Source organism: Onychostruthus taczanowskii, unplaced genomic scaffold (genome assembly GCF_017590055.1).
Source record: "Onychostruthus taczanowskii isolate IOZ18803 unplaced genomic scaffold, ASM1759005v1 scaffold21, whole genome shotgun sequence".
Lineage (NCBI taxonomy): Eukaryota > Metazoa > Chordata > Aves > Passeriformes > Passeridae > Onychostruthus > Onychostruthus taczanowskii.
The window spans coordinates 5,532,775-5,558,421 of NW_024499351.1; the positions used below are offsets into that span (position 1 = coordinate 5,532,775).

Below are 25,647 nucleotides of genomic sequence, written 5' to 3' on the forward strand. Positions count from 1 at the left end.
TGCTGCAGTGAGTGTAGTAGTGAATCAGCTCAAAGCCTCATTAATCAAGAAACCATAAAACAATACCTTTAAAATGTTATTGTTTTGTCATCTCTGGGGGAAGTAAGAACATAAGTTATGAGCTCTCATAGTATTAAATAGACATAGATGATTCATGAATTACCACTAGCTGATAATAGCATAAGAATGAGCCTATATTTAGCTTTCTTCTGGCTTTTTCTTGATAGGTTTTGCCCATGAGCTCACATTTGCTTATGACATTGGAAATAGCACTAGTGTTGCAAGCACTGTGTTGGGGTCTTATCATGAATGAATTGGTTGGAAGGTTGAAAGGAAACAACTTCTACTCAGCTACCTTGTTAGTCAGCAGTTAGAGAAAAAAAAATCCTTCCCAGAACAGAATGGGGATTATTTGATATGAGAGAGATTTGGGAGTTGTTTATAGAAAAGTCCCTAAAGCCTTTGGACTAAAACACAGCTGCAGTGCTGAAAGCAAATCAGATGCTGGATTGTATTACTGGGGTAAACAAAGTGAAGCAAAGCCTAAGAGGGGATGGTCTTGTTACATAAGACACCACTTAGATTGCATCAAAAATGCTGTAACTCCTATTGTGTCCTGCTCCTCCGGGTGTAATTGCTCTTGAAACAAAGGAACAAAGCAGAACAACCAAAATGATGACAAGTTTCAAACAGTTAAACACTGAAATGTTGGAAAATATGAAGTTTTCTTTCAGTGGGAAAAAAATAAGAAAAGAACACCTTTAGAGTAATTTGTTGAAAGTGTTTGGGTTAGCATACAAAAAGCTAACCTGGGAATAGGTGCATTTCTTTTTTCACAGTCAGAGAGAGCCAAAAATGAAGCTCAGTAATGTGAAAATCAGATGATGGAAACATAATGAAGGGTAATGATCACATAAAATAGGTTACCAAAAACCTATTGAGAACCTTTAAAAGATATCTCTCCTCCTTTCAGAATACACAGCAGAAAAAGGGATAGAGACTTACAGGAGCACGAAGGAAAATGATATGTAGAGCACAAAGAGGAGCAGATTTAACAATGGGACATGTCACTCTGTTCTCTGCTCTGTGAGAGCTTACCCTGTTTTCATCACTGTGTATCTGTTCCATGTTCCTATTCCCTCTTTATCAGCAGACTTTGCCTGTCAGTGTGAGATGAGCTCACTTTTTTTATCCTGTTTTTGTATGGAAATCAATCACATGGAACAGCACTGTTTCTGTGTCTTTGCTGATCTTTCCCACCTCCTCAGGAACTTGGTAACTTATGGGGCCAATTTTAACTGTATATCATCAGATATATTCCCACTAATATCATTAATAGGTAGTGGGATAGAAGAGGAGAATTTAAAAAGTGTCCTGAGCTGCATTATGACCTCAATCCTGATTAAACATCAGAAAATCTCAAACTCATTATACAAATGTCTGCAAAACTTTCTTCTTGATTACTAATGCTCATAGAAAATCTTCCTTAATTTCTTTTATTCCAGGGAACTCCTAAAATGGAGAAGTTTTTGGGTTTGGATCAAACTGAATAAACCAGTATATATCCAACAGCCCTGCTCAATATTCTACCTGTACCAACTGGTCCAGCAAAAGATATTAACTGTCTCCAAAGATCTTGCTCTTGAACACGATACTACATCTCAGCACATGTCATATGTATTTATGTCGTATTTATGACATAAGTGATAGCATGTAAAATAACCAGAGAAAATATCAGGTGTGCACTTATAATGTATCTTTACAGCTAAAATAACATCTTAGGAAATTCTTACAATGTACAGTCTTGATGTTATGTTACTTGAATTTTGAGGTATTTGTTCATTCATCCGTTTTTGTATCAAAGCTGTATTTTAGTCCTGCATATGGGTTTTATATGACCATTACTCACAGGGAAAAAAAAAAAAAAAACCCAAGAGAATGAGTTCACTAATGTGGAACTTACTGCTTCAAGAGGACACTAAGACAAGTCTTCTGCTGAGATATATTTAAAAGTTGATTTGCAATCAATTGTTGGACTGTTATGCCAGACAAGACCAATATGTCTCACAGGACAGAGAGGACAAGTACTAGTTGTTCTTTGCAATGGTCTGGACAAGTTTCCTATCTATCTTCTTTGTAATTGATTGTCCAACAGAATTAGAAAGGTTACTGTTTTCTGTTTTCAAAGAGTAAAATTCAGAAACTTTGCTAATGCCATTATAGAAAGGTTTCTTCAAGAGGGAACTGGAATTTGCTGGTTTAGTATCTCTTAGTATTTAATCCCATATAGCTGAACTAGCTTCTTTTTTTTCTTAGGTGCAAAAGACAAAACACTGTAAATTCAGAATATAACCTGATTCTTGCTAAAACATCATGTACAGTTGCAAGACTTCCAAGCAAATTGATACATTACTTTCTGTTGTTTGATAAATGAATATTGATGATTATTGGTTTGTAGGAATCCTTTAGGAAAAGATTCCATATTTTCTAGAAAACTTGAATTTTGTTGAATTGGAAACACTGAATTATTCTAGTTACAGGTATATAAATATAAATAGATATACATATATTCATTAAATTGCAGGCTGCAAAATTTGTGTCTATACAGGGCTGTGGTATGATCCAGTACAGTAACTATGGCATTTCAAATGCCAATCAGAATTATAAATAGAAGTGTGTCTTGAGAAATATTAAGGTGCATGAAAAAAAAAATCTTTCCAAACTATCTCTTCCACTATTTCATGCTTGTTCTAATGAAGGACTTTTCAGGGAAATTGCTATGCTTGAATAGCATGTAGAATGTACGTGACATTTTATTTCATTCACCTATGTCCCTGTCTATTGTTCTCCTCAGCAGTCCAGAAATGAAACATTTCATGAGCTATTTGCTCTTTGCTGGCCATTTAATTATTACACACCTCATTTCTTTTGTTTGGTTGTTAAATTTTTAAAAAATAATAATTCTCTGTGAGTTTGGGGCTATTTTATAATTTAGTAGGATATCCTAAGGTATGTATGTTGCTGCAAGATAACACTGTCAGGTCACTAAAAGCATTTGCCTCTGCCTCACACTCCTCAGCACCCATGAGGCATGTGTTATCTCAGAGTAGCACACGTCCTGTTAAGCCTTACAGTCTGTGTGGCTGATGGACATGGATACTGTCCTTACAGGGTCCTAACAGAAGTCCTGCTTCCATGTGTTTGTGGCTGTCCCACTGTCCACAGTTCAGCGCTGAGATGTGCATCCATCCTGCCTTGGCTGTGTATGGTGGGAAGGCACTCGCACCAAAGTCAAGAAAGGGATAGGCATAGCACTAGTTTCCTTTGAAAACCCCTACCAGTGTGGGCACATTTTGAGTGCAAGTGGGCTGAGATGGCCCAACAGGAACACCAAGAGCACTGCCAATATGTCCAAGTATTTTCTTGTTTAAGAAAGAAATTCAGTAGAGAAGGCATGAATAAAACAAGATTTGCAAAGGCTTGCTGTAGGTGGACTCGTCAATTTTCAGGTGTAAAAAATTATGTATTGGGAAGGCTTCATATAGATAATCATGTATTTTAGTTGCTTGGCTTTATATATTTCTAATACAAGCTCTTAGAAATTCTGAATGAAATAAATGTGCTGTGCATTAGGAGTAAAGTCCTAATGAAAAAATTTGCTTAAACATCCGCTTATACTTGAGATCAATTTGAGTGAGACTATTCACATGCTTTAAATTAAGCCTATTCTTAAAGGGGGCCTAATGTCTAGCCTGCTACTCTCAGGCATTAGACATTGCTCTCATTAAGAATTATGCATCTTAATTCCTTGTGTAATGCCATGTGTATGCATCCCTAGCAGCCATTATGCAATTATACATCTTAATTCCTTGTGTAATGCCATGTGTATGCATCCCTAGCAGCCATTATGCAATTATACATCTTAATTCCTTGTGTAATGCCATGTGCATATATCTTTAGCACTCATTATGCAAGACAAAACATCTTATTGGATCCCACAGCAGCAGTGGCATCTGTCAAAAATCAGCTAAATTCCTTTTCTTTAGAGGAAAGGCTTTTTGAAAAATAGCAAATGTGTGCATTATTCCTTGACTTAAAATTACTCTTTTTTAATCTTTTCTCATATTAATAGTTTTGGTGGTATATACATACTATAAATGTGTACAGAAAAACATGGGTTTGCATCTTGTAAAGTTGTTTCCCCTTGTATGTGTCTCATCAAAAACAGGTGCTGCCATGTAATTCTGCTGGGGGGTGTATGTGTATGTGTGTACTTCGCAGACAGGCAGATAGTTCAAGCATCCAGGATGGTGGACAGGCTAGACCAAATAGTTGTTAATTCTGACTTTTTAATCTTATCTTAACAAGTGATGAGCATTTAGCAAACTCCTGAAAGTGGACACTGGCTCCTCAAGAGCTAGAGTCCACAAGCAAAGGCTCTATAAAATGAGCTGAACCTAAGTGCAGGATTAATTTCCAACTTGTTCCTCAAATACGAGACTGAACAAAAAGTTGATACAAATCTTGAATTTTGTAGCTTTGGACCATTTTTAATTTAAAAGCATAGCACTTTCTGTTAATGGAAAATAGAGATAACTTGAAATGTAAGCCAAATTGCATCCTTTTTCTGTTAATACTTCCCAGGTTTTCATGAACTACAATTTTCTCATAAAGCAACTGAGAAAAATGATGCACACTTGATTCTCCAGTGGGAAAATAGCAGATATCACAACTTACAGGAGCAAATTAAAGTCCATCTCTATTTGACAAATGTGATTTTGCCACTTGAGAACAAGCAGGCATGCTTTGCCTCTTTTTGATTTGCTGGTTATAGAAAAATTCCAACCTTCTATGCATCCAAAAATGAGATTGAAATCAGAAAGAGATCGTGGCACACAGTTGAAGTAAATGTATTACACAAAGCTAAGGCATCAGAAGACTCCAAGCAAAGTTTTCTTATTGATCCTTATTTATCAACAAGCTGCAGTAATAGCCCCCCAATACAGCAGTAAGACGACTGAGAGCTGTAGTGCTTTGGGATCATTATTGTTGAGTGCTTTTAAGACAGTTTGCAAAAGTAACTTTTTTTTTTGTTTTCTGTGTGAGCTGGTAGATTATCTTTGAAGCCAAAGAATAAAAATACAGTGGAGTCATACACTAATTGTGGCTATTTTCTCCTGTCTTTTCATTAAACTCCCAATAGCAACGTAATTTGAATTTTGAGGGGAAAAGGTAAAAAAATTGCAACATTTTCCCCCAGATTATAATTATTTCAAGGATAGTGATACATTTCTATAGAGACCCAGGCGTCTATAGAGACCCAGGGGTATGTTACTTTTTCCTTTGATTTGTGAAAAAATACCCCCCCCCCCAAACAAAACAACCCAAAATACCATGATTAGCAACAGAATAGAACCACGTGTATGCTTAAGTAGTGGGGATTAGACACACATTAATAATTTCCTCAGGATCAGTTATATCTGAATAATATATTTTTTTAAATCTTTCTTTTTTCCCCCCTTGATTAATTATCTGCTTCCTACGTGGGTCCTGAATGCAGAATTTGGCTGATGTTACCCTAATTACCATTGGCTCATTTGCATAGAATGCCTGAAGGATGTACCTCGGGAGGTAGAAAGGGTGAGTGTCTCCAAACACCCCTTTCTGTTCCTATCACATGAATCCACCAGAGTCGTGTGCCTTCGTGGCTGGAATGCTTCCAGGTGTGGCTACTTCCCAGTCTTTTGAGAGCAGGGAAGGGGATGAGAGGAAGGGATGATACACCTTGTGTTTGACAGTAGTATTGTTCTTTGTTGTTGGTACAGTGGTATTGTTAGCATTGTTATAGTTGTATTACTGCTTTTATGGAGTTCTAGCAGCAATTATGAGCTTCTTTCTATCTTCAAAAGCAATGTGAGAAGAGTAATGCTTCCAAGTATTAACAAAAGGAAAATGAATGTACTGAGAGAAAGACAGCAAAAAAAAAAAAAAAAAAAAAAAAAAAAAAAATTCAATAGCTTTAAGACAAAAGGTTTTTAAAGGAATGGGGAAAAAATGTAAAAGATAGTGAATAGCTTGAATTTTGTCTCAGGAATGCAATCAAGAGAGTCAAAATGTAATGTAGCTAGAGAAATGGAAGGAAAAAGTGACTTTAGATGGAATGAACAAGAAGAGTAGTGAGATGGGAGGAGCCCAGGAGGAGGTGCATTACTGCAGCAGAATATTTCAAATGAGAAATATTTAGGTGTGTGCTGTGCTTAACTAGTGAATCTTGATGCCATACCGCCATATGAATTCATATCCTAGGTGTCAGAAACAGGAGGTAGGCTCTGATCCTGAGCAGCTGTAAATTAATGCAGCTCCACTAGAGAAAATGGAGTCATGCCTATTTGCATAAGGCCAAGAACTGGCCATGATAGCAAGAAATTTCACATACAATCAAATCATCAGACCACAATGTAATTATCACATAAGATGAATTCTTGAACTCCCTTTCTTATTAAAAACAAACAATAAGCCCTATCACATTGATTTCTTAGAAGCACTACATTAATGAGGAATTCTTCAGCCATGCATGCCTATTCTAAAGACCTAGATAATTTGCATTGCAGTTATTAATTCCAGAAACTAAAAAAAATACTAGTTCAGAGTTCTGAGAACAAGACCTGTTGGTAGGCACAGGGATGTCCTAGAGGTACTTGGAGGGCCTGGTTCATGTTTTCCTAGATTTCAGGCAATTTGTTTCATTCCAGCTGGTATTCGAATGTATTATGTTAGATTTGTCTTCTTGCAGTGATCTTTTGAATCAAGACTGTTTCATGCATATTTTTTTAGTCAGTCATGAACTGTTTTTATACAAAGGTCTGGTGTACTCCCATGTTATTCAGAAGTTCCAGGTTGGAGTCATCCTTCTGTACTCATGCACATGCAGATACACACTTCCTTGGGATTTAAGGACTGCATCTGCTTTTCTGACTGTGCTGAGGAAAGGGTGAAGATCTGCACTTTGGTTTAATGTTTTTTGTTGCGCCATCCAGAGTGTAATTGCATATCGCATGTTTAGTAGCAGTGAAATATTCTACTTGTGGGTCCTAGGACTGGACTGGCTTTTTCCATATACTTTCTCACCAAATTCTGTGCCAAATTCATCACCAGGGCCACACATTTCTTGGTCTTGCTTTTGTTGCTGATGTACTTGCAGAAATCCTCGATACCTTTCATGTCCCATACTAGATTCGAGTCCCAGGTGGGTTTTGGCTTTCCTAAGCCCACATTTGAATAGTGTCTTTATAGTCCTTCTGCATACTTGATCCAACCTCTTGCATGCTTCATTTTTATGTCTGAATTTTTTCAGGAGCTTCTTATTTATCAGGATGGTCTCCTACTGTTTTTAGTTGAATTCCTGATGGTAAGGATGAACCACTGTTGAGCTGGAGGAGATGATCCTTGAACATCATCCGCTGTCCACGGCCCTTGTTTTCTCCAGGGCTAGCTACTGTGGCACTCTTTGGCCCTAAATAGGCCAAGGTAGGTCCTCCTGAGTCCAGATTTATGGTCCTGCTTTTTTGCCTTGTCCCCTCCTCTCAAGATTCCAAACTCCATGAATTCAGGGTTGCTGCAGCCTAGGCTGCCTCCAGTCTTCACCTAGTTCTTCCTTGATGGAAGTGCAGCAGACCATGGCCCCTTGCTGGCTCCTCCATCCTTTGTGTCAAGGTGTTGTCATCAATGCACTCTAAAAACCTTCTAGATTGCTTGTGCCTTGCTGTGTTTCTTCCCAGGCAACAAGAGAAATGTAGTGCTTCTTGAGTGATTTGTAGATGTCAGAAATCCAAAGAAAAGTAAGGAAATTGCTGAGCAGTAAAATTATCTTGATAAACCTGAAATATTTTTGGAGCATATTTCTTGTAGTCAGGGATCTTGCTACCTGTGAGTATAAGCTGATCCAGGACAATATTTGTGGGTTTTATACACGTGTATATGTATTCAGAATCTGAATGGAGTTTCTTTTGCAATAAAATGTTTATTGTGTTGTTCTTCAAAATGGTGCTGAGACAAGCACCAAACTGTATTTCCTGTAAACCTGGCAATGTTCAGAGCTCACATTTCAGGGATCATTTTTTGGTAGGTTGTATAATTACTTTACAGTAATGTCTAGGATCAACACACAGAAAAGGATTATTTTAAAAGGTCAGACAAGAAGTCACATTATTGACTTGGTATATACATTGTGAATACAATTAGCACAGATTCTGTAAGTTTGAAAAAACTTTCTTGTTTCAAAAGAAAAGAACTTGAAACCAAACAGCTAGGCTTTGCACCAAAAAGAAGGTACAGAAATTGAGGTATCCTTAATGGGAGCTCTGCATTGTGACAGGGTATCCCTGGCATAAACCAGTCCAGCTGTCATTGTTTTTTGATTAGGCCTTTTTTTCAGGAAGCATCTGCTTTAGTTTTTTGAAAGATGAAGCATGGTATTTTCATCATTATTCCAATGCTTTCTCCAGCAGTGTTTATAGAACATTTCTCAAAGATGATCCTCTATTCAGAAGAACCAAATATGATGGTTGTTAAAAATATATGCAATTTCTTTCTCACTTCTAAACAATATTTATTTTAGTTTATTCCTCTTTCAGATTAATTGGAATTCTAGATCCTTGATATAAATCCATCCTTCAGAGCTTGGAGTTGGTGGAGTTCCAAGGTCTTTCTACAGCTGATTTAAACTGAGGCTTAAAACCAAGTCTTCATCTGTCTTTGAAATTTGTCCAAAGTTTTTCGGTGTTTCTCAGTGTCAATATTCAGACTTAGAGACACCTCCAATTTTTTTTTTTTTTTTTGGTTTGGGTTTCTGGGGTTTTTTGGTTTGTTTTTTTTTTTTTGGTGGGTTGGGGTTTTGTTGTTGTTTTTGTTGGTTGGTTGCTTTGCTTTTGTGGGTTTTTTATTATTTCCAGTAAAGTACTATACATGTTCAGAATCTGAAAGAAGCAGCTGTTGAACTGAGTGGCGCTGGTCTTTGGTGAGCACAGGGATTGGATTTGATGATTGTAGATTATACCCTAATTTTACAAGATTCACTTATTCCTAAGACAAACATAAATTAGAAGTAGAATAAAGACTCAGAGAAGTCTTAATACCCTTAATCTGGTCACTAAGAGGGAAGGCACGCTCACTGGATCCTTGTGCAGAAGGTAGGCATTTCCTGAGAACACAGAGACACACAAATCTGTTCGTTATTTTATGCTCTCCCTAGTACATAAACTAGATGTGTGGTTACAGTTCTAAAAAGCAAATGCTACAAATAGGAGATAGCATGAACCCAATAAAACACTTAAAACAGCACCACAGTTATCCCAGATATGTTATTTATGCTATTTTATTTGCTCAATGGTCATATTCAGAAGGGTGTTCTTTTTACAGGGCTTCAGCTGTTACCAGATTCAAGAGAAGATGCAATGCCCTTGAAACAAGGAGAAACTTTGCTCCTTTTTATGTGTTTTAGTGCATCTGAATACCATTCCTTCTTTATGAGACTGTCTTGTCAGGGCTGGTTTTGCATGTATCAGCTGTTAGTTACCCTGTACTAGATCATAGCTGTTGACTATGTTTTTTTTAAGTATCTTTTTCAACTGTAAAAGCTTAGCCAAGCCAGTTTGTGTCAATTCCTGTGTCACTGCTGCCATCTTCGGGAAGTTTTCAATATTGCTGGGTGGGCTTTTTTTAATGTAGATGAATTCCACCAACCGGGAGATTAACAAAATGTACATCTTGCACATTGTTACAAGAACACAGTCCGAATGGCACAGAATGGAAGGTTGTATGTGGGATGCCTTCATTTTGTTAGGGATATTTTAAAAAACACTCAAGGAAAGGAGTGTCCTGATTTCTATTGCAATTCGGTGTGAATTAAGCACTGGGTAATTGCCCAGCTCTCATCAGCTTCCCAGCCTGCATGTTCAGTAGTTCATTTCAAGAACCACAATAATGAACCCGTCAGATTTCCAGGTCTGTTTGCACATATAAATGTGCAGCTAGATGCTCAAATGCCCAGGGCATGCATGCAGAGCAGCAGTATTATCATATGGAAATAGGTTTGTTGTACTTTTTAAGGGCATATTAATAGAACTCTAAAGCTGCTAAAGCAGAAGCTAAAGCCACAGGCAGTAAAATTCATTCCTCATGACATTCCTTATGAACTGATATATGCATTCAGCAACAAAACATCTTTTTCAAACCTGGGAGAAGTGATATTTTAATGTAGCATTCAACCACTTTGTTAAAAAAAAAATCAAGCTTTTACATCACAGTTGTAGTGTTGCATGTTCTGCAGGAAAAAATAGTCACTCGGTTATACTTGTTGTAAAATGCATTGTCTCACCCTTTCTGAAGGCATCTCAAGAAAACTGTCATTTTTCCTCTTTGCATCCCAGTTCCTAAAAATAATGCTTTCTTCCAAAATTTCACTACTTCTTTGTATCCATTTGAGTGATGACAACATATACTCTAGCTTTATTTTCTTTACAATGTCACTCATGCTCTGACTTTGTCTGATCTAGGGTAAATACTATATTGTTCCACTAAGTGACAGAGGATTTCTACCATCATAAGGGAGAGAGGCAATTAGTTTGTGTTTTAATATGTGCCTACATATATTGCATAACTAGGGTTTTGTTCCTATTTTACTTTTATTTTTCCTTTCTATCAGTTATAAGTGAAATGCTGCATTCTTTTATGATATAAAATAGGGAATTATGGGCACTAGAGTACAAAAAGTCTTTTAAAAATCCCCATTTTACATTTTTCATTTTACATCTCCAACAACTTTAAAATTGTTCCTCTTATTCATAAATTACTAATCTCCTTATCCCTTGCATCTACTTTCTAAGACATTCCATTAAATTATAAGGTGGCAATGATACTGGGGTTTTTTCAATGTTTCCTCATATAAATGCTTTGGAATTTATTATGGAAATCATTTGCAGAAATCTTACATTAACCTGCATCCACTTGGCATTTTTTTAGTCATCCAGGCATGAAATTGCTAAACATTATACACTAGATAGATTTGATTAGGTGTCTGTACTACTTACTAAAGTTACTTAAATGGGAACAGATTTAAGTCAATACACAATTGTTTTTTCTCTCCAGTGGGGCCAGCAAGAACCTAATACTTAATTAAATTCCTTTGTCATGTCTGTACTGCAGAGAGAAGTAAGGGATCTCTGCAGTTCTGCATCCCAAGCAGTGCTGAAACCTCCACCCAGCATAATACAGCACTACGTAGAGAGCGTAATCCAGGTCCCAAATACGCTACAGCTGCAGTAGCTACAGATTACTGGTGTGGCCGTCAGACTTCCAGCAGGGCTACCCCAAAAGCTTCTCAGCAGTGCAACCTGCAAGTAAAACTCAGTTTTTCCACCTGAAGAAAGAAAGAGTCTAGGCTACTGCTGCACAGAAATGAGAAGGCAGAGAGGAGAAGGGGGTAGAAAGGAATTAAGAGGAGGATGAGTAGCTCTGACAGCTGGTCCTGAAGGAGGAGTTAGACTCTGTGGCAGCAGCTATTTCTGGGGCTAGGAAGAGCTCCTCAAAGTAGTAATGTTTAACATCTAAGGTCTTGTCAGAGTCCCCGTAGCATGACAAGCTAGAAGCTTTGCTCTCTCTGCTTGCTGTCCACGGCTCTGGCACAGGTAAGTAACAGGGACATGAATGCCTTGCAGGGTTTAGCAGCCAGCTGCTGTAGGCAGCTGCTTACTTGGTTTAAGCTAGTTTGATTTCCTTTTCCAGAGGTAGTTTGGTTGGCACCTAACTGGGCATCCCTTCCTAGTGCTTCAGGGCACAATATTGTTCTGTGTTCTGTTACAGCTGTGCACCTCTGCCAGGGCCATCTATGCCTGCTTCAACAACCAAAGCCACATGGTCTGCTCTGAAAATTGTGCAGTGTTTGAACTCACATCTGCTTGGGTAGTCAGCTAGCAGGTAGTTTGTTCAGTGATAACAAAATGTGACTCTCTTATGTGCACATCACAGCACAACCAACAGTTTTTCACACTTTCAGTATATCATATAATCTTGTTACTTACACTGCCCTATAAGCTTTTCCTTCTTATTTTCTGGGGTGGGCTAAGTCTCACATCCTAGCAAACATGCTAAGAAAAAGATTGTGCAATACCCTTGTGTATAGGTATGGGTACAGAAATCTGGAAAGAACATTCTCTCTTCTCCCACAGAGAACTGAAGTCACCTCTGAGTGAAGTACCTGGATCTGACCCTGCTTTTTTCTTCTCTTCCATCCCTTGCAGCGCTTAGACTACAAGGCAACAAAGAAGAGGGCTGGGAAGGCCAATCTACATAAACCAGCAAATCAGGCTTGGGGAGGTCTGGGACAGGTTTTTTGAGCTTATGCTGTCAGTTTAACCAGCCCACCTTTTAGGTTAATGCTGCCTGATGTAAGGCAAGCCCCAGGACAGTATGTTTGGCTGTAAGCACAAACTCGCCAGCACTCACTGAAGAGACTTCAGATGTAAATGCCATCATCTAGATGTTAGGAAACGAGCCCACAGGTTGTTTTGCAGGAGTCAGAAAAGAGACTTTTACTTTCAGATTCAAAAGGAAAAACATTGAAATCTTGATGCAGTCCTATGCTTAAAGCTTTTTATGTTTATAGAAAATTGCCTCTTATAGTATTGATGGCAAATTGCCCTTAGATTGCAAAAGCTGCTCAGAGAATGCAGCTGTATTTTTGAAACCATGTTTTGACAAATTGTCACGCTTCTCACAAAAGTTTGATTTTAGCTGAAATATGCATAGTAAATGTGTGTACTTTATTATAAGGAAAAAGACCAAAATTGCTCTGCAAGTACTACTATGCTTTGCAATTGCCTAATATCTGATAAAACTGGTGTCATTAGAAATGAATGCTTTTTGTACTGCGGCATTCATCTTCATTGTAGTATTTGCAGGTTTTTCTGTAACTGGCAATTGGCAAAGCCACAAATTCTGAGTAAACATAGCTTCTCCAGATGGTAAATACTCTGCTTTTAAAGTTTCCTGCTGTAAGGACAAGAAATATCAGAAGACGGTGTGTGGATGATGGTCTCACACTTGATTCTGGAAATAACAAAGGGCCAGAGGCAAAGTCAATCCAATACCTGAGATGTCTGGCTCACAGCAGCAGCATGACAAGGACTGACCTTCACAGAGGGTGAGGGGTGTTTTTAATTGACTTTGGATGGAAATAAATAACAAAGTTCATCGTTTCAGAGTGAAAAATACTCAGTCTGTGTATATGGAGGTCTGAACTCTCACCAGGATCCAAGTCCTGTCTTACCTGAAAGTCATGTGGCATGGTGAAATCTTACTCTGTGAAATCTGGGGTTTGCAGGCTTTTCTCGAAGAAAAAATCTGTATGTACTTCTCGATCACTATAACATCATTTGTACTTTGGAAAGTGCATTTGGAAACCATATTTTTCTAAATGGAAACAGTACAGAGACAGGACTAGGGTCATTCTATTTGTCAATTCCTGATTGTTTTGATTTCCCACAAGGCATGCTCATATTTTCAATATAAATGTTTGCTCCAGTCAGCAGCCTATAGTTTGACTACAAAAGCTCATTTAGGTTTGAAACGTGGTGCCCTATAATATTTTACATTTTCAAGGAAGTTTTTTAACTGGATGTTGATGTTGTCCAGTAAAGGTAATTTTTTACCTATCCAGTGTTTTGTTTGTACCACTATTTAATAAAACACTCTTCAGGTTTAAAAAGTCTGGTTTAAAAAAATCCTGTTATTCTGATAAAGAACAAACAACTATACATTTTTTCTATACCATATAATTGTTTGATGGTTGGAACTCAGGATATTCTCTGTGATTGTTGACTACATAGTTACACTCCTCCATTATACTATAATTTACAAAAAGGGGGGGGGGGGGGGAAAGCATGGAAATACTTCATTGATTACCTCTGTTAGGCAAAGTTTTGACCTTATGAAACCAGAATATGGTTCTTTAGAGAAATTATCTGAGATGGCTCTTGGGGAAGTCCGATGTCTAGAAACTGGAAATCTTCTTCTTTACATGCTGCTATGTGATGTTGGACAAGTACCTTTAGTGTGGATCCTCAGTGGCATTTAGGTACACATATCAACTGAATTAATGTCTTCAGATTTTAGAGATCTGTGGCCCAGGTTTTCTACAAATAAGGCTTCAGTCACTAAAACAGTAATAGCAGTCCTCTGTTGCTTCACTTGCATGCAATGAAGGATGTTTTCTTACAATTCCAAGATGTTCTGATGCTGTGATCAAAGCTGTGCAAGTATTTTAGAATGCTTATTTTGCTTTGATGTGTAATACATAACCAAACTGGTTTTGAAGACATAAAAATGTCTATTTAGTTCCATATGTGTCTTAGATTATGCATGGCTTCTCTGGGATTCTCTTTAGACTATACTATAGACTTCTCACATTACAAAAGCACTTAAAGTGCATTTTCTGGCAGCTTAATAAATAATAGAATTAACACTTGTCAGCTGTGGTTTACTTCAGCCTTAGCATGAATTATAATGTAGCACTCTTTTTGTTTTGGTTTCGAGCTTGATTTTAGAAGAAAGAGTGAGGTAGATGCATTGAAGGTTGATTTCTTGATGTATTTGTTTTCATGAGAAAGAAGGTAAAAGTTGTAAGCACTGTATTTTAAATGAAAAGGAGAAAAAATTAAAGGAGACCTGTGTTGGTTTTCTTGGTTCTTACAGTTATTTTTAAGAATCTTTGCATTGCTTGCATACTAGTTTTGCTCCAGTACTGATGAAGATGTTGATCCTGCCTGCATTCAGTAGATTTTAATTTTCACAGTTCTTATCAGTAGTGGAGGGTCCAGACAGCCACCACTGAATAAGGGATGATAAAAAGAGAAAAGATAGGAGTGATTTTTTAAAGATTTTACAATATATTCTTAGTGACAGCAGGTCATAACAGAAGAAACTGATTTCATTCCATGATGAAATTACAGGTTTGATAAGAAAAAGTATTTGAACAAAATCAATTTATTCAAGTATTGCTGTAAGACTTCAGACTAGAGAATATTCTGATAAGGAATTAATCACCATACTATATCAATAAGAGCTTTCAGTAGGCTGGGTTCCAGCTGATGTGGTTGGGGTCTGAGCAGCAGCATTGTCTCATCCCTGCCAGGTGATGCAGTATGGATGCCTCATTATGCTTGGGTCATGAGGATTTAAGAACTGGCAGAGCACAGAAAGCAGTGTTTTCTGTGAAGAATCTGTGCAAAGCAGGGTATTGGTAGCAGCATTTGACAGGGACTGTCATCAAACCTGTCATGATTCAATACTCAGCAGTGATTCAGAAGTATATAAAAAAACTTTGCTGATACAGCACAGCAATGATACAGATTAGTCAAATATAACTAGTGACAAAAACAAGACAATCCTCAGAAAAGTGCAATGGATATGATTTGGGGCTGGGGGAGAGAGGGAGGATGAGTGGTTTAACCAGTGAGAAGCTTAGGAGTTTCTCTGTTTAGGTTAAATAAGCTTCAGAGGAATCTTAATTACAGTACCTAAGCACCTTCACAGGATGAAAGTATGGGATATTGAAAGTATCTCTATTTTAGCAGAGACATACAAAACAGCAAGAGTGGCTTGAAGCTGAAATTAGGAAAAGTCAAAATAGACTTTAGATACTAATTTTAAAAGTCATTTTGAAGACCCAGTGAAACACTATACTAGAGGTATGAGTGCATCTTTCCTCACCTGATGTCTTTAATCTGGATGTGAATGTTTGATTTGTAAGAAACAGCTCTGCCAAAACATGGTCTGTCTTCAGTACACAGCCAAGAGTGTTAACTATAGGAGGGAAGAAATGATAGTTCAGATTTCAAAATGGATTGCAGAAGGCTGTTAAGAAATCTGGGTATGTGCTTGAATTTTTACTTGCACAGAAGTCCCTAGAAGTGCACCTACAGTGCTGCAGATTAAACCTCATCTATGACTGCCTCACTGCAAACTTCCCTGCACTCTTCTGTGTAGACATATAGAAGGAAGTAAGGGTGAAAAAGAAAAGTAATATCTGAGTTGAAGAGTAACTTTAAAATAAAAGATGGGAGGTCAAACTTGAAGCTTTGTGCAGTGAACGGGAGTATTTTATTGAAGTTGGAAGAAAGATGATTTTTAACAGTGTTATTTATAAACACTATAGGGAGATATTATCAGAGACCAAAGAAAAGGCATTTGCAGTAGGCAAGGGAGAGAATGAGAACTGTGGTGCTTAATCCAAGGGAAAGCAAATCTTTGAAATGTTGTGAAAAAGGAAATGGTAAAATCTTACTTCTAAAAAACCAAGCAGCATAGCATGCAAGTGACAAACTCATTTTCCTTTCATCCAAAAAAGAAAAAAAAAAAAGGAGCTACATTCTGCTCCCATTTCCAAACTTAAAGCACTATAAATGGGCCATTCAGGAGTAACTGAGACTGAAGTTTCATTTTATCACCTTAGTTTTTGTTCAGCATCACTACAGGCGTCATCTGTGGCGTTTGAATTCCACAGAAGTGACCAGAGTTTGTTCTGATTTTACCTTTTGTTTAAATAATCATAATGATAGGAGGATTTTAAAAACAGGATATGAATCCCTGTTGAGGTTTTTAATACCCCCTATTCTGAGGTCACTGGATTTAGGATTTCTGCTTGGGTCTATCTCATACATTTTTACAGACATTCAAAAGCCTGTAATAGCCCACACACAGGTTATATTAATTTCCAGTGCCTAAATCCCTTAAGTGCTTTGGGGATTTCCCTGCTAATCCTCTCTTTAATGCAGGGGTAGGTTTGAACCTTTGGGATTTATTCTTTGTGTTGGTTGTTTTCCAACCAAAGAATCTTTCAGGGGTAACAACAGCAAGTGCCAAATGCGTAAAGACATAGAAAGTTTATCTGCTGTTTGTATTATCACAGCAATCTGCCAGTCTTTTTTTGGCACAAGAAGGAAAAGAAAGTGTAACTATTATTAGTAATTACAGTACTTATAGTAATTTTAAACACTTACTAATATTAAATTTATGCAAAAGTATTAAATCCTGACTGAACATCAAATCCTTTCCTTTCCAAGGGCAAAGTAACTGTATTAATATTAATGAAGCCATAAAACACAAATTAACTGACAGCATTTTTGCAGTTCCTTACTGCAACTGTATTTTGTTACTGAAAATTTATCATATTTTTTCATGTCAGAAAGTAAAAAATGAAAAAAACTATCACAAGCTGCTCTTTGTTGTAAGTGACATGCCTTTTCTTTATGATGCATGCTTTGCCATAAAAAGGGAGTGCTTAATGCATTTCTGTTGGGAGATGCCTATTTATTCTGACAAACTGATCAGCCTCTGGGGTGTTTCTTGGCCACAGAACTGATTCTACATCTCATCCATTATCTAATAGGATGTGAAAAGAGTATCCTGTCTCACAAAAAAAATCAGGCTTTGTTTCATTACAAGAATGTGGCAGGCCCACTCACAGACTTACTTGCAGGATATACAATTGTTAGTGAAAGGCCCAGTTATACGCTCATGAATGTTTCCAGTAGGCCTATGGGGAAAACATTGGTAACATTGGTACTGAAGATCATTTATTTCAAAGGCAAGGATAAAATATAGCCTCTATAATGAGAAAATGCATTTCACATCTTAAATAGTACTGCAGGAGCTTATGAATTTTATTATTGTAATAAACACCAATGCCATATAAACTAGGCAGCCAGAATGTCTCTGCAAAATATATGCCCTGGTTATTTTTCTTCTCTTTCTTCGTTATTTCTCCCTTTATAATGTTTATGAAAAGTTTAAAATTGTGCTTGCATGGGAAAAGAGAGATTGGAGTAAGGCAAGCAAGCTGAGGCATTGTGTGATAAGGCAGTGATAAGCAAGTGTATACAAAACACTATCAGACAAATGTTGTCAGTCAGATGTGCTCATAAGGAAATAAAGTCAAAAAGAAAAAAGAGAGTAGGATACACAGTAGGAAATTCAATTAAACCCAGGCATAACCTTAAATGTTAAGAGATAACAACTCTTTAAGACCTTAGGCATCCATATTTAAACTCTCTTTGTGTTTGAGCAGAGTTTAACACACCCGAAACTTTTGACCACTAATGCCCTGCAAATCATTGTTGTATTTAAATGATGCTCTATTACAACAATGTAGCCTCCCATACAACATATCCCACAGAAAAGTGTCTCTGTTGTGAAGCTGTTTGCTAACAACCATGAGTGAATTAACAAATCAGTGTTGGTTAAGTAAAACAAAATATTTTAGATCATTGACAAAATAGAGGGAGAAGTGACACAAAAGCAAACAAGCGATTAGGTTTGATATCTCTGGAAATTAGAACACTCGCTCCACTCCACTGCTCCAAATTCCCCTGTCTTTCTAAATAACAGGATCAATCCTTTTGGACTTGAACTATGCTTCTTTTCATAGGGCAGTTTCTTTAGCATGACAATAAAATATGATTTTCAGTTCTTCTTGGATAAGTGAAAATACAGCTTGAAAGATTTCAAAATCAAAATACAAAAGCTGGAATTACTGGCAGACAAACGTTCTAGTGTCATGTCCTCTTGATATCCTTTATTCATTATATGTGAATGCAGCTCTGTATCTAAAAATCAAGGCTGTTTTATAAGTCTTGCTTGTAATGCCAGTCAGAATGGCTTACTGCTGAGATCTTTCAGAGTCTGGAGTTGCATCAAGGCAGCATAGCTTTAAAACAGCATAAGAGAGACCCATTCTACATTATTGACTTTTCCCCTTACCTGCAAGGACACAGAATTTAATGCAGCATTGATGGGTCAAAGATCTGACACATGTCAAGTCAGATATCTTCATTTTAGAATTTAAAAAAGGCATCAAACCTGATACATATGAACCACTTTAGGTGGCAGAGGCAGTCAGACTGAGCTAGGGAGAATTCTTTCAATTATCTGCAAAAGACATTACTTTCAATGAAGGTTTATGTAAAGAAAAATGTTATTTAAGGAGTATAAAACCAGAACAACTGCTAAAAATGCAATAAAGGTCTAGAGGTAGATCCCTAAACCCTGCATTAAGTATCCTATCATTGTGTTCTTTCTATGATTTTTTAAACCATCCTATAAAGGTCTATGGCAAGGATATCATTTCCTAGGAAATGGTATTTCATATGGCCTTTCATAAAGTGGTCATCCCCTAGCAAAGTCAGCAATAGTTTTCTACAGAGAAGGCATTTGATTCAGAACTATGAATAGACTATTTCCATTAGCAAACACTATACAGCAGAACAGCTTTTTTCAGCTATCACCCTTCTATAAATAGATTTCACAGCAGGAAAGGCACACCCATAACTATCTAGTATGACTTTATGTCCCTAAATGAACCATATTTCAAAATCTCATTTTTTAATAATGGCATTTACGTTACTTCTCTGATGAAATGTGTAACAAGAACAGCAAAATTGTTGTGTTGATGATCAGAGTGTATAATAAGATGCACAATTAGGAGATTATGGGAATTTAATGGGAAGAGAGGGGCAAGGGATAATTTATTGTATGACTCTTCATGATTGTAACCTGCTGTCTATGTCCCTAATGTGTTTTTATGACTGTCATGCTTTGGTTTGTTTCCCAGACCGTGTTCTGCCGTGAATGTAAAGAAGAATTCCATGAAGGGGAATGCAACTCTCTCCTCAGCCCACCAGGAGCCATGGCCCAGAAGGTATGGATCTCATAACTCTTGATCGTTATCCCTGGCCCAGCCAGAGTGAAATTTGTCAAATGGGTCCTAATTGTAATCCTAAGTAAAAGCAATTATGTTCATGCTGAATTACTCCAGCCATCAGAGTTACTGAATTGGCTTTGCGGTGGATTTCAGTCTCTTTATTGATGGAGTAGCTGAGTTCTGTCAGGAACACATAGGGCTCTGCCATCAGTTGACAAAGAAAAGGCCTTCCCAGTGGGCTTCTAGGGTTGTCTATCTTCAATGCGAACACTTTTGAAAGGCTTTGTATAGTCTTTCTGCCTTTCAGCTTATTTTCAGTGCACCAGTCAGGAAATGATGTGGGTTTGGGCCGAATAACAGGGCTTCTATACAGCCTATGCAGAAAATACTATTGGTAATTTATGTTTTAGCTTACAGAAATAAAAAATAGATTGTCTAGGCTGCAAGCTGTTAGATGTTAATTATTCTGGGTTGCTCTATAATTTTGTAGCTATTGTAGCTATAGACCTGGAGAGGAAATAGTTTTTCTCTCCTGGCATTTCTCTTTGTTTGAGATTCAAGTTTTCCTTGAAGTAAATAAATCATATATACCACAGTCTTTCCAACTTAAAAAAAAAGAGACAGAAAAAGAACAGGAAACATACCCCCTAAATATCTCACAGCTTGATGCCCAGGCTGCACTTGTATTCAGATATCTAGCAGATTTGATGCTAAGAAGAAACTCAAATCCTGAGCCTCCACACAGTCCAGTGTGGCAGATAAAGGTTTGTGGGCAGGTGCTGATGAGGGCTTGCATCCAGCCAGCTCTCAGGGAGGTGAGCCAAGCTCCTGGAAATGCCTGCAGGCAGGCTCAGTCTGAGGTTGCCTTTTGGGGCTTACTGAACACAGACTGACAGGGAGCTGAAATTCTACTGGGAGTCTTTGCCATGTGCTATCTGGAGATGGTTTATGTGCCCTACTTTGTAGACCTTGCACTAGGTCATCACTTGTGTAGAGATTCTTTTCTTTAACCTTTGTCAGTGAAGCTCTTCTAATTTATAAAAAGAATTACCACTAGTTGACACAGAACGAAACAGCCTGTATTCTCCAGTCAGGGTATCTACCTCTGTTGACCTGGAACATGAATATTGTATCAGACCCAAAATCCATCTACTTTCCCAGCCTCTAGTGATTTGTGATGTACCTGTGGTATTTTATGTTTAGTAGCTATCAGCAATTTTTTTTTCATGAATTTGTGCAACCCATTTTTGAAGCCATATGTATATATAATAAGGAGATTTGCAGCTTAGCTGCCCTCTATGAAGAACAATTTAATTTTATTTGCAATAGCCTTAGAGCAGTCTTCTCGTTCCCATTCACATTTATATAAAAACAAAGCAACTTCAACAAGCGATGCTTAAAGTGTTCAACAGCCTAGTAAAGCAGGAGACCAAGGCTCAGTGTCTTACCTGAATTAAACTGAGCTACAGCTTGAGTACCTCTCAACATGAACAGAGAGCTCTATATTCATTAAGTTACTTATGCTTAGAGTTTTGCCTCAAGTACTGAAAGTTGCCATGGCATGTAAAAAGTGAATTCAGCAATGTTGGCTCTGTGAAAGCTAGAGTTCATGTAAATTTTATCTTCTAAGGCAGAGGTAAAGGTATACCAGGAAGAATCAGAATACCATAGGAAGAAGTCATTTATTTTAAATATTTGAATATTGCCATTTCTTTTCCTTATAACAATGGGAGCACTTCACCCATCAGATTCAATCTCACAGCACATGAATTGCACCCAATTAGACCTTAGCAATGTTGACTGCTGTTGCAGTTCTAGTGTCATGTGAATGTTCTTGCTGTTCTGAAAAATTTCCTGTAGTCTCAAGGAACTCTTCCAGAATAGCCAAATGATGGTGCCAGAATAACCCTTGCACCTATATAAATCACGTCCCCTGTGCAGACAACACCACAGACTACGCAGGATTCACTGAGACTCCAGTCTAAGCTGAAGTTAATTGACTTAGGTCCGCCTCCTCTTCCCCTAAGAATCTGAGAGCTGCACTAATTAATCGTCTCCACGGGGCGGTGCTGTGCCACTGAAGGAATGTTTTCCCTCATTTTGCTCAGCCGGGCGAGCGCAGGGGCTGCAGAGATGCTGTTTCACCGCCCCGCATCCCTGCAGAGCCGCCCGGCGCGCAGGGCTCCCGCACCGGGCACACAGACCGTTCGGGGGCAGGCATGGAGAGCAGCGCCGGTGAGACAGGTTCCATCTCTCTGCCTGAAATCAGTGCAAACATTTATCCACCTGTGCTTTCAGGCTGTCTGTTCCACTTGGCATCACCTGCCAGGTGCATAGGTCTGTGTGTCAGACCTAACTTGCTGTGATTGTAGTGCTTGGTGAGGCAGTGTGAAGGTTTGTTTTATTTTTGTCCATGGTCTGTTTCAAGGTAGGAATAATACATTTTCACGGTTGTCTCCAACTCATGCAATTTGGCTCCTTTCCATATAATTTATTTTATCAAGACATCTTATTGCCACAGCTTCTGCCAGTTGAATTGAAGGATCAAACAAACACACTGCCACTAAACTGTTCCTCTCCAGAAGTGCAGGATACACCATCAGTTTCAGGGTAATAGTTCCAATGAGAAAAATGCGGGGTTTCCTTTACCCTGTAGTAGCTGTAGTAATGAAAGGACCTTCTCTTTCTTTCACATTTCTGCAAATGCCTGCAGGTCTCTGATGTTCAACAATATGCAACACTGTGGACAGGTTCAGGCCTAAGTCAGCGTGACAGAGGTGAACATGGTGGAGCATGAGGAGCGTGACAGAGGTGAAAGAAAAACCAAGAAGGAGTTGTTGCAGAGAAATTGGGTGACCAGAAGTGGATGGCAGCACAGAGAGCAGGAAGAGTTGTGGTGGCACTGCGTGCAGCTCTCCTAAGGTGTGTCAGGGTACTGCAAGGGCCGTCTCATTCCTGGGGACTTTCCATGTGTCAGGACAGGGCTTGACAGGGCCAGGGATGAGCCAAAATGGTGGAAGATGGGTCCGCAAGTGGCCTATGGCTGGGCTGGGCAGGGATGTGGGGAGCTGGAGACAGGCCCTGCTGCAGTGTCACCAGGCAGTGACATAGGTTCCTGAGCTGTGAACAGGATGCAGGGGTAGCAGGGGACTGGGACAGCATGGTCTGGTGGCACCCTCAGAGCCTGACACCACTTTGGGAAGACTTGGAGAAAGAGATCCCTCAGAAGCGGAGATGGAGCCTAATATAGAGGAATTTGAGTGTCCAGGAAAGTCAAGAGCTGACTGGAGGGACTGTAACCTGTCAGATGGAGCAGAAGCTCCAGAAAGAGGAAAAGAAAGAGAGATGTGAAATGACATGGCACAGCTATGAGGGTCCAGGAAACATAAATGGTGGTGGTGAAATGGGCCTGTGCTTGGGTAGATGTCAAAAGGAGGGAGGAGAAGCCTGAGGTAGAGAGGGGAGGGTAGTTGGTGGGACTGTGGAGGAAGGTAGAGAAGGATGGAAGGGGGAATTAGGTAAGTTGGCAGGAGGAAGGAAGAGAGCAACCATGACTGCAGGACATAGGAGGGATAAAGCAGGTGCTGCATGTGGATCTCTGAAAGCCTATTCCAAATAAAGGAGTTGGGAGCTTTAGGGAAGCTAAATGGCATTACTTGCTGCTTGGGGTAAAAGGCAAACTTGGCAGCGAGTGTGCAGAGAGCAGCCCAGCTTTAATTACTGGCGTATCACGACCTTTCAGATCTGTGCACAGATATTGCATGGCCCATTGGGAAGGATAAAATGTTCTCTTTGTGCTGAAATGTCGACTTTCAGCCCAGATAGGCCATTGGAAGCCTATCTTAAACATTTACTTACTGGTGCAGGACTGATTATTTCCCATCTTAGTGTGTAAATTACATTATTTCAGGGAAAATAAAATTTATCTGTGGCAATATCAGTTGAGAAGCTTTGTTTTAAAACCGTTGCAGCCTCCTGGAGCCATTTGAACTTTGGGATGACAGAAGCAATCATATTTGATGAATTAAAAGGCACAGTGTGCATGATGGAATCAATGACATGGTAATGGTGACTCCAGCCAGATTTAGGTTTAGAAATAACCACATAGTCCCTGCAATGTACACACAAAACCAAGCTTCTTGGCCTCTTTTAACCTCACACATAGACAGTCTGTGCTGGTGGGGAGTCTAGCCATAAACCAGCTTCCTCTGTAAGTCCCTACCTTAAAATTAGCCTAGCTTTCCTAGCACAAAACCTTTCTAGATGTTTTCCTTTTACAAGGATAAGCAACGCACCTTCTTGCTCACTAGTAGCTGGACAATAAAATCTGGCCACATATTAGGTTTGAACTTTTTCAGAGTAACTCCCAGAATGGTTTCAGTGCTGGGCATGTTGATGAGATGCTGGCAAGGTAAACTGTAATAGCAATGATACTGATGTAAAAGTGGTGCCTGTGTAAATTAGTGAGTAGAATATAGGCCACTGAGTCATAAGTGTATGGGGGGAAAAAGGTAACACAACCTGGATGAAATGTGTTATTAAAAAGTATGTTTTAGAGTTGGTTCTGTGGACAAACTTTCTCCAAGAAGCGGCTGATTATCTTGTCCTACCAAACTCCTTAAAAATCCTGTCTGAACATATCTAATTTTAATCCAATCTTTAATTCCAGCTAGTCAGGGAAGGAGTCTGTTCTAGCAAGTCTGGCCCTGCAATCCATGCAATCCAGTAAAATCCTTCTCTAAATATTCATCTTTAGCTTCTGGTGCAGCTAAAAATTCTTACCCATTTATTGCACACAGGTTACAGACTAAGTGGTGTAAATTTCTGCCATTTTGTTACATTGAAAATCTCATTACCTGCTAAGGTGTTCATTTCAGACTATGTTCACTGTATATGCAAAGTAAAAAATGTATTGCTGGTTTTATCAAAGCCTTAGCTTATCAATGAAGTATTTTAGCCCATTTACAATAACACTACGACTTACAGTTCAAATTATAATTAAAATAAAGGATATGCAAGCTTTCTGGTAACACCCATTTCCCTGGTGTTATTTTTAGCCTTCCACTGCTTCTCTGGGTTCTAGGCTCAAAAGCTGAAGTTTGGAATGGGCTGGTATAGTGAATCCTTTACTAGAAGGAGCATGTTGATATGTTGATATTGAAGAATTTTTTTTCTTCTTATTCTATAATCTGCTTGTAGTCAGTCTTATTTGTTTGTTAACAGACTCCTTCTCTGATGCACAAGCCAATGTTGGTGTGTTTTGCCCTAGTCAGTTATGCCTTTGTTGTCTCTGTTTTCCTCAAGACTGTTTTTATCCATCCTTCAAGGCTGTTTTTGGGTAACTGACCACTTGAGTGTGGTTTATAATGGTGAGGCATCCCATATCATCCTGTGTCTCTGCTTTCATGGCTTTTCTATCATCCCATGTCATTACTCCTCTGTGCAGCTTTTTACTGTAGGGTCAGAGACAGTTTGTGCTGACCGATAGTACCTATAATGGTCATTCCTGCCTGTTAGTTACAAAAATACATGGAACTCTTGAACCATGCAATAATACAAAAATTAATACAAAAAATAATACAAAAGCAGAACAGGGGAATAGTCACCAGGTCATTCAATAACTGCTGCCACAGGCTAAACCAAATCTCTAGGCATGCCAAGACAAGTTCAGATAAAGCCTGATGGGTCCTGAGGCTCATGGTGCTGGCTTGGCACAAAGGCTGTGGTCTCTTACAATAAACAGCAACACCATTTTTACTGAGGCATAAAGATACATGTTCTAAACCTTCATCTACAGTCTTTTCTAGTGTAAATTTATAGCTAGTGCTGTAAAACTTGACTTCAACTCTGCTCTTAACCTGTGGGACACTGCCTGTCCTAGCTGTAGCCCTAAG

The 25,647-nt window shown here is 38.6% G+C and overlaps 1 protein-coding gene across 1 annotated transcript in view; it reads left to right on the plus strand.

Moving 5' to 3' along the window:
- PRKN (parkin RBR E3 ubiquitin protein ligase) overlaps positions 1-25,647 on the plus strand; it is a 683,114-nt gene that overhangs the window by 647,174 nt on the left and 10,293 nt on the right. Inside the window, exon 10 of the mRNA XM_041404442.1 lies at positions 19,664-19,750. Coding sequence (XP_041260376.1) covers positions 19,664-19,750 — 87 coding nt within the window. The remainder of the gene's footprint in view (positions 1-19,663; positions 19,751-25,647) is intronic.